Genomic DNA, 8,822 nt, shown 5'->3' on the forward strand with positions numbered 1-8,822 from the left:
GGCTTGTGAGGTTGATTAGAGTTTAAACATGGAAGAAGTTTGGTTCATATAGGCCTAGTGCAGGAAGGCTTCATTGACACTTAGTGGCCTTCCCCCCTCCCGAGTTACCTAGGGTTATGCCTAGTGACACCAACACGTCTGTTCCCCCCTCTTGACCTTACAGCATTGGGCTGGGACTCCGGAGAGCTGGGTTCAGTTCCCAGATCTGCCACCGATGCCCTGTGTGATCTTGGGTAAGTCATTGCATTTCTGTGGGCCTCAGTTTCCCTAGCTGTAAAATACAGGATAATATGAGGATTCCTTCACACTCACTGCATTTTATGAACTTTTACTCAGTTTCTTACAGCTGGGCTCACAATTAGGATACATGTGTAGGCCCAGTTATGACAACCAACCCCACTCTCCACCCAGAACAGACTCCAGGAGACCTAACTCCAAGCCCCCACTGCTGTGATCCATTAGATCTCCCTCTTCTCCCAGAACTGGGTCTGGAACCCAGAGATCTGGTGCCCCATCCCTCACTCTAATGTACTTGATCCATCCTTCCATTCCAAGATCTAGGGATAGAGCCCAGGAGTCCTTACTTAGAGCCCCCTCTGCTCTACCCACTAAGCCCCACTCCCCTCCCAGAGCCCAGGATGTAACCTAAGTGCCCTGACTCCGCTGACGCTAACCTAGTAGACATCACTGCCCTCCTAGGCCCAGGGCTAGGTTACAGACGTAACTGTCCTGCTCTGCTCAACCTGGGGGAGACCTCAGCTGGAGTATGGTGTTGGGGGACAACTAAAGCCCAAAGGCCCTCAGAATTTATAACAGCAAAAGAAAACCCACTGACAAGATTTGGCAATAAACAAATGCAGGTTTTGGACTCAGAAACAAAAAGTCCCTGACAAAGCTGCGTTTGCAGAAGATAAAGAAATGTTGCTATTAAAAAATGACACTGCGCTCCAAACCCCCCTTCTAATAGATTAAAGGGTCGAACGGGGAGATGTACGTATCCTGTAAGAACAATGAAGGTTTGCTGAATTCTAAGGAAGGAAGAGAGTTGATCGTTACATTTTTGATAAGGTGTAATAATGAGTAGAGATAAGGAAACACCAGAGTGTTTTTGCCAATTCTTCTTTGATATCAAATTGCTGATTTAGGATGCTATTAGTGCTGTTGTGGTGAGCAATGTGTCGTGCTGGAAGATGGAAGTAACAGGTACACAAACATAATAATAAATAAAAACCCCTTTGCTGGGAAGGCTGAGAAACAGGGCGCCCGGGATAACTCGGCACAGAAAACAGTAGATGTTAGATAACTGTAACGTGTGTAGATGTATTCCATGGGCTATGTGAAAAGCAGTGCGTCCTGTGCTAAATGCTAATCGGAGAAAAGCTGAACAATGGGGAATGTGAAACGGCACAAGAATCCAAGGGAACGTGGGCCCAAAACTGGCGAAGCGCCAGACCAGAAGCTGAAGGATGGGACCGAAGGATCAGACCAGGAGATCGTGCGAGGCCATGACTGTCATGGAAGGTGGAAAGGTTTCTCCGTGTCCCGGAGTGTGGTAACAGGCCTATTTACCTATTTCATCTTGTCTGTCATTATTCATCTGGCATCAATGCATGTCCAGACACAACAATAATTCTACCTGAGAGACCAGGTGTGGAAGGTCATCTTCTGTTGCTGTCCAGTAAAATATATGGCCTCCCCCACCTCATCTGTCTAATAGCCTGGGCAAAATTTGATGCAGCCTAAAGTGGGTAGACGTGTGACTCCGTCCCCTGCCTCACGCGCCCAACAGTGTCCAGTTCTGGACGTCACCCTCTAGGAAAGAGGTGGCCAAGTCGGAGAGAGTCCAGAGGGGAGCAACGAAAATGATCAAAGGTGGAGAAAACCTGACTTAGGGGGAAAGGTTAAAGGGTGACGTCTCGAGGGCCCTTCTAGCCCGACATGTCTATGATTCTATGAAGAATGATTCGAGGTCTGGAAGATGGAGGCGCTCAGTCTGTTTGGTTGACCCAAGAGAAGGTTAAGAGGTGGCTTGATCATGGTCTACAGCTCCCTACAGTGGGAGAAGATCTCTGGTCCAAGAGTGGGAGAGCATCTCTGCTAGCTGAGGGCTCCTTCATCTAGTGGACAAAGGCACAATGAGTTCCCAGCGGCTGGAAAGAGAAGCGAGCGGTGGCCACTGGGAGCCCCCCAGGAACCTTCTACTGCTGCAGTGCGAGGGGGACCCCTCTGTTCACTGACACGGGCAGACCCTTGTGCGTCGGCAGCCGCAAGGCAAAGGGTTCAAAGCCTCCCTCTGCCACGTCCCGAGTGGCGCCCCCTAGTGGCACTGCCAAAGGCCACCCTGCCGTGGGACGCGCCGTTGAGGCGAAGGGTAGAGACCTGTGAGGGGCAAACAAAGTTCAAACTCCGGCTCCCCAGGTGCTCTAATGAGTCAGCGCCGGTGTTATCTCTGGCTGGGAGAGACGCCAGCAGTCGTCCAGCGCTCGGGCTCGGGAGATGGGGAGTGGTTTTCCATGCAAGTGGGACTGGTTGCCTAACAAGAGGCTGGACTTGAATGAGAGCCAGAAGCAAGGCGACATTAACTGACTGCCCCGGGGAAGGGCCCGACAGAGAGAGACAAGAACGAGGCTGCGGGCTGTCATCCTGTGGAGGTAGGTTTCCCCCTGCACCTCAGGTTGGGGGTTGGAGAGATTCTTAGAGCAAGAAGATGCAATAATTAGGGGGTTAGAGCAGGGAAGGTTGGGAGCCAGGACTCCTGGGTTCTGTCCCCAGCTCTGGGAGGGGAGTGGAGTCTAGGGGATTAAAGCAGCGGGGCTGGGAACCAGGACTCCCTAGCTCCTATTCCTAGCTCAGGGACAGGGGAGGGACCTGGGGGTTGGAGCACAGGACTTGCGGGAGGCTGCAGAGGTGGGTCCTAATCTCATCTCAGCCCTTGCCCTCACTGCCCTCTCATGGCGCCCACCAGTCCAATGCAGTGCACGGTGCTTTTGAGGCTTTTTCAATCCATGTTTTTAAAGAGCGTGGAGATTTTCAGAAGAGTGGAGAAAAAGCTAGAGAAAGGGTGACTGATCTCCTCACTTCCTGTGCACAGCTCCGAATCCTTGACTTAGTGACCATAGAGTTGTAGAACTGTAGGACTAGAGAGATCGCCTAGCCCAGGTCCCCTGCACTGGGGCAGGACTAAGTATTATCTAGACCATCCGTGACAGGTGTTTGACCTGCTCTTTAAAATCCCCAGTGATGGAGATTCCACAACCTCCCTAGGCAATTTATTCCAGTGCTTCACCACTCTGACAGTTAGGAAGTTTTGCCTAATGTCCAACCTGAACCTCCCTTGCTGCAATTTAAGTCCATTGCTTCTTGTCCTGGCCTCAGAGGTTAAGGAGAACAATTTATCACCTTCCTCTTTACAACAACTTTTTACATACTCGAAGACTGTTATCATGTCCCTCCTCAGTCTTCTCGTCTCCAGACTAAACAAACCCAGTGTTTTCAATTTTCCCTCATAGCTCATGTTTTCTAGACCTATCATCATTTTTGTTGCTCTTCTCTGGACTTTCTCCAGTTTGTCCACATCTTTCCCAAAGTGTGGAGCCCAGAACTGGACACAATACTCCAGCTGAGGCCTAATCAGCACAGAGTAGAGTGGAAGAATTACTTCTCGGGTCTTCCTTATGACACTCCTGCTAATACATCCCAAAATGATGTTCTTTTTTTTGCAACAGTGTTACACTGTTGACTCATATTTAGTTTGTGGTCCACTGTGACCCCAGAACTCCTTCCGCAGTACTCCTTCCTAGGCCGTCATTTCCCATTTTCCCAAGTGAAGTACTTTGCATTTGTCCTCACTGAATTTCAGACCATTTCTCCAGTTTGTCCAGATTATTTTGAATTTTAATCTTATCCTCCAAAGCACTTGCAACCCCTCCCAGCTTCGTATTGTCCGCATGCTTTACAAGTGTGATCTCTGTGCCATTATCCAGATCATTGATGAAGATATTGAACAGAACCAGACCCAGAACAGATTCCTGGGGGCCTCCACTCAATATGCCCTTTCATCTTGACTGTGAACCACTGATTATCTAATCTATCTACACATCCCCAAACACCCACTCTACCTATCTACCTAGCCCCAAACACCCCCTCTATCTATCTATCTATCTATCTATCTATCTATCTATCTATCTATCCTACAGTTGAGCAGGTCTGGCTATCTCCAGCAGAGGTCAATATTGCATAAACAGCTATTCCCCAGCAAGGCCAAGACATGGGCCCCTGGCTGAGGTCTCTGGGGCTGGTGGGACCCTAAAGGCGGCGTCTGCCTTTGCTTTGCAGGTGGAAGGAAGCCGGCCAAGATGGCTGGGAAAGACTCTGAGCTGGAGAAAGGCCTCCATGCCATCGTGGGCAGCTTCTACAAATACGCCAAGGGCCCGCCCGGAGCCCAGGCGCTGGACCAGGCGGCTTTCCAGAAGTTGCTCAGCAACGAGCTGAGCCATCAGCTCACGGTGAGACCCGGCGACTCGCACCCCAAGGCACCAGCAATTGCCAACTGCTCACTGATGGCAAAGGGGGCTCTGGCGGTGCCCCTCACTCCTGACCCGCAGCCCCCTGCTGCCCCAGCCTTGGGCTCCCCCACCCAGCTCTGCCAGTGCCTCTCAAACCCGACCCGTAGCCCCCTTCTGCTATCCCAGCCCTGGGCTCCCTCACCCCAGCTCTGTTGGTGCCCCACACTCCCGACCACAACCCCCTGCTATCACAGTCCTGCCGGTGCCCCTCGGTCCTGACCTGCAGCCCCTGCTAGCCCAGCCCTGGGCTCCCCCTTTCCTGCCACCAGTTCTGATGATGTCCCTTAATTCACCCCTCCTTTATCCACCTCTGCCTCTAGCTTGTAGCTCAGCAACACACACACACACACACATACCCATGTAGCAGATGTGATTCCCTCCAGCAGGAGCCATCTTCCCCTCTGCCCCCCACCAGTAGCAGCCTTCACTAGCCAGCTGCTTCCCACACCGCGGCTTTGCCATGCCTCCCTTGTGTTTCAGGAAGTGCAGAGCACAGAGGCGGGGAAGGACCTGTTGAAGAGGTATGCAAACAAGAAGGGCATCTCCTTCGAGGAATACTGGAACCTGGTCGCTTTCGTCTGCCAAACCATCCAGTGTAACAATTACAGCAAACGTAAGAGTTCAGTGGAGGACAGTGGGGAAACCGAGGCAGGTTCCTAAGTGGGCGACTCCCCCAAATCCTTCACTTCCAGAAGTTAAAGCAAACCTGTCCCCGTCCCCCACTTCCCTCCCCCGCAGCCTCTAAAACCAGTTGCCCTAAAATTCACCATCTCTCTCAGAGACTGGAATCTGTCTGCCTACCCCGTCCTCCCCCTGCGGGGATCCCCACTCCACCCTGCGCTCCCCACATCTCCCACCTCTCCCGCTGCCAGGATCCCCACCCCACCCTGCGCTCCCCACATCGCCCACCTCTCCCGCTGCTGGGATCCCCACCCCGCCCTGCGCTCCCCACATCGCCCACCTCTCCCGCTGTCGGGATCCCCATTCCAACCTGTGCTCCCCACATCTCTCACCTCTCCCGCTGCCAGGATCTCCACCCCGACCTGTGCTCCCCATATCTCCCGCCTCTCCTGCTGCCGGGATCCCCACCCACAACCTCCCTAGATAATTTGTTCCAGTGCTTAACCATCCTGACAGACAGGAAGTTTCTCCTAATGTCCAACCTAAACCTCCCTTGCTGCAATTTAAGCCCGTTGCTTCTTGTCCTATCCTCAGTAGAGTGGAAGAATTATTTCTCATGTCTTGCTTACAACACTCCTGCTAATACAGCCCAGAATGATGTTCTCTTTTTTTTGCAACAGTGTTACGCTGTTGACTCGTATTTAACTTGTGGTCCACTGTGACCCCAGATCCCTTTCCGCAGTACTCTTTCCTAGACAGTCATTCCCATTTTCCCAGTGAAGTACTTTGCATTTGTCCTCACCGAATTTCAGACCATTTCTCCAGTTTATCCAGATCATTTTGAATTTTAATCCTATCCTCCAAAGCACTTGCAACCCCTCCCAGCTTGGTATTGTCCGCATACTTTACAAGTGTGATCTCTGTGCCATTATCCAGATCATTGATGAAGATATTGAACAGAACCAGACCCAGAACAGATCCCTGCAGGACTCCACTCAATATGCCCTTCCAGCTTGACTGTGAACTACTGATTATCTATATCTATCTATCTATCCCAGACACCCCCTCTAGCTAATCTATCTATCCTATACTTGAGTGTGTCTGGCTATCTCCAGCAGAGGGCACTGTTGCACAAGCAGATATTCCCCAGCAAGGCCAAGACATGGGCCCCTGGCTGAGGTCTCTGGGGCTGGTGGGACCCTAAAGGCGACATCTGCCTTTGCTTTGCAGGTGGAAGGAAGCCGGCCGAGACGGCTGGGAAAGACTCTGAGCTGGAGAAAGGCCTCCATGCCATCGTGGGCAGCTTCTACAAATACGCCAAGGACAAAGGCGGAGCCCAGGCGCTGGACCAGGCGGCTTTCCAGAAGTTGCTCAACAACGAGCTGCGCCATCAGCTCACGGTGAGACCCGGCGACTCGCACCCGGGGTGACCAGACGTCCCGATTTTATGGGACTGTCCCGATATTTCCTTGTTTGTCCCGCGGCCCGACCGATGTTTGGTCGGGACACTGCACAAAGAAGCTCCGGCTCGCGCCCACCCCCTGACTCCGCCCCCCCCTTCCCCCCCCATTGGATAGCTCCCCAAATCCCCGCCCTGGCCCCGCCTCTTCCCCATGCACGCCGCTTGTGTGCCGATCAGCTGTGTGGCGGCGGCGCACGCGCTGGAGGGAGGCCGGACACCAGCGTGTGTGGCGCGGCCGCCATGAAGATTAAGAGGGTGGTGCGGTGCAGCAGCTGCGCCCAGAGGCCAGCGGAGGAGGGATGTGTGGAGGGGGATGGAGGGAGGAGGGTCGGGGAGTTGCGCCGAGTCCGCGCCTCTCTCTTGGCGCGGCGGCTGTGGGGGTCCGGGGCGCGGGCGCTGTAACCCGAAACCTCCCGCCCGTGAGTGGAGCGGAGGCGGCGGGGGAAGAAGGAAGCGGCTCGGCTCGGCAGTCCCACACACACCAAGGGGGGAGCGCTCCGGTTTGTTCACTGGAGCTTATGGCAGCTACAGGGTGGGGAACGGAGGGTCTGTGCCTCCTTTGCGGGGCTCTCCCGTCCCCGGGTGGGTTCTCACTGCCCCCTGCTCCTGCAACCTTCCCGGCCCCACCCCCCGGGACTTCGCCTCCTGCACCAGCCTTTGTGTGCGGAGGCGGGACAAGCCCGTGCCGGGAGGGAGGCTGGTTTTTAGGGCATCTCTGATTGCAGAGCCGGGGGGCGCAGCCAGCGGCTGCAGAGGGTTGCGGCGGGGGGGGGGGCACGCTCTGGTGCCCTTTTTTTTTTCCCCACCCCCCGGCGTCCCGATATTTCATCTTTGGCATCTGGTCACCCTACTCGCACCCCAAGGCACCAGCAATTGCCAACTGCTCACTGATGGCAAAGGGGGCTCTGCCGGTGCCCCTCACTCCCGACCCGCAGCCCCCTGCTGCCCCAGCTCTGCCAGTGCCTCTCAAACCCGACCCATAGCCCCCTGCTGCTATCCCAGCCCTGGACTCCCTCACCCCAGCTCTGTCAGTGCCCCTCTATCCTCACCTGCAACCCCCTGCTAGCCTGGACCTGGGCTCCCCCTTTCCTGCCACCAGCTCTGATGATGCCCTTTAATTCTTAATTCACCCCTCCTTTATCCACCTCTGCCTCTCGCTTGAAGCGCAGCAACACACACACACACACACACACACACACCAGGTTTGATTCCCTCCAGCAGGGGCCACCACAACACACTCCCCCTCACCAGTAGCCGAATTCATTGGCCAACTGCTTCCCGCACCACGTCTTTGCCATGTCTCCCTGGTGTTTCAGGATGTGCAAAGCACAGAGGCGGGGAAGGACATGTTGAAGAAACTGGATACAGACAAGAATCAGCTCATCTCCTTCGAGGAATATTGGGAGCTGGTCGCCTTAATCTGCTACACGATCAAGCGTTACAATTACAGCAAATAGTGACCGTTGAGCGGAGGCCATTGGGGAAACTGAGGCAGGCTCCTAAGTGGGCGACTCCCCCAAATCCTTCACCTCCAGAAGTTAAAGCAAACCTGTTCCCCTCCCCCACTTCCCTCCCCCTGCAGCCTCTAAACCCAGTTGCCCTAAAACTCACCAGCTCTCTTGGAGACTGGAATCTGTCTGCCTACCCCGTCCTCCTGCCGCCGGGATCCCCACCCCACCCTGCGCTCCCCACATCTCCCACCTCTCCCACTGCTGGGATCCCCACCCCACCCTGCGCTCCCCACATCGCCCACCTCTCCCGCCGCCAGGATCCCCACCCCACCCTGCGCTCCCCACATCGCCCACCTCTCCCACTGCTGGGATCCCCATTCCGGCCTGCGCTCCCCACATCTCTCACCTCTCCCACTGCCGGGATCCCCACCCTGCCCTGCGCTCCCCACATCTCTCACCTCTCCCACTGCCGGGATCCCCACCCTGCCCTGCACTCCCCACATCGCCCACCTCTCCCACTGCTGGGATCCCCATTCCGGCCTGCGCTCCCCACATCTCTCACCTCTCCCACTGCCGGGATCCCCACCCTGCCCTGCGCTCCCCACATCTCCCACCTCTCCCACCGCTGGGATCCCTCCTGGCCTGGCCTCCCCATGCCATCTGCCTGGCCCACTGTAACTTGGTAATGTTGCTTGGATAAAGAAACCAATTTGTCTCTTTTCA

The 8,822-nt window shown here is 54.9% G+C and overlaps 1 protein-coding gene across 1 annotated transcript; it reads left to right on the plus strand.

Annotated features, from left to right (window-relative positions):
* Positions 1-2,509: 2,509 nt before the first annotated feature.
* On the plus strand, positions 2,510-8,822 carry LOC117870438. Its single transcript, XM_034757590.1, has 5 exons — positions 2,510-2,651; positions 4,336-4,505; positions 5,046-5,178; positions 6,417-6,586; positions 7,965-8,822. Exons 1-5 carry the CDS (start codon positions 2,555-2,557, stop codon positions 8,103-8,105), a joined length of 711 nt encoding a protein of 236 aa, XP_034613481.1. The 5' UTR covers positions 2,510-2,554; the 3' UTR covers positions 8,106-8,822.

Source organism: Trachemys scripta, unplaced genomic scaffold (genome assembly GCF_013100865.1).
Source record: "Trachemys scripta elegans isolate TJP31775 unplaced genomic scaffold, CAS_Tse_1.0 scaffold_28, whole genome shotgun sequence".
NCBI lineage: Eukaryota > Metazoa > Chordata > Testudines > Emydidae > Trachemys > Trachemys scripta.

Bases quoted from the DNA above. Each gene is read 5' to 3' on its own strand.
- LOC117870438 (XM_034757590.1), top strand. From the start codon at position 2,555: ATGAGAGCCAGAAGCAAGGCGACATTAACTGACTGCCCCGGGGAAGGG. The intron at 4,506-5,045 runs GTGAGACCCGGC...CTTGTGTTTCAG, and splicing joins AGCTGAGCCATCAGCTCACG to GAAGTGCAGAGCACAGAGGC. The intron at 6,587-7,964 runs GTGAGACCCGGC...CTGGTGTTTCAG, and splicing joins AGCTGCGCCATCAGCTCACG to GATGTGCAAAGCACAGAGGC.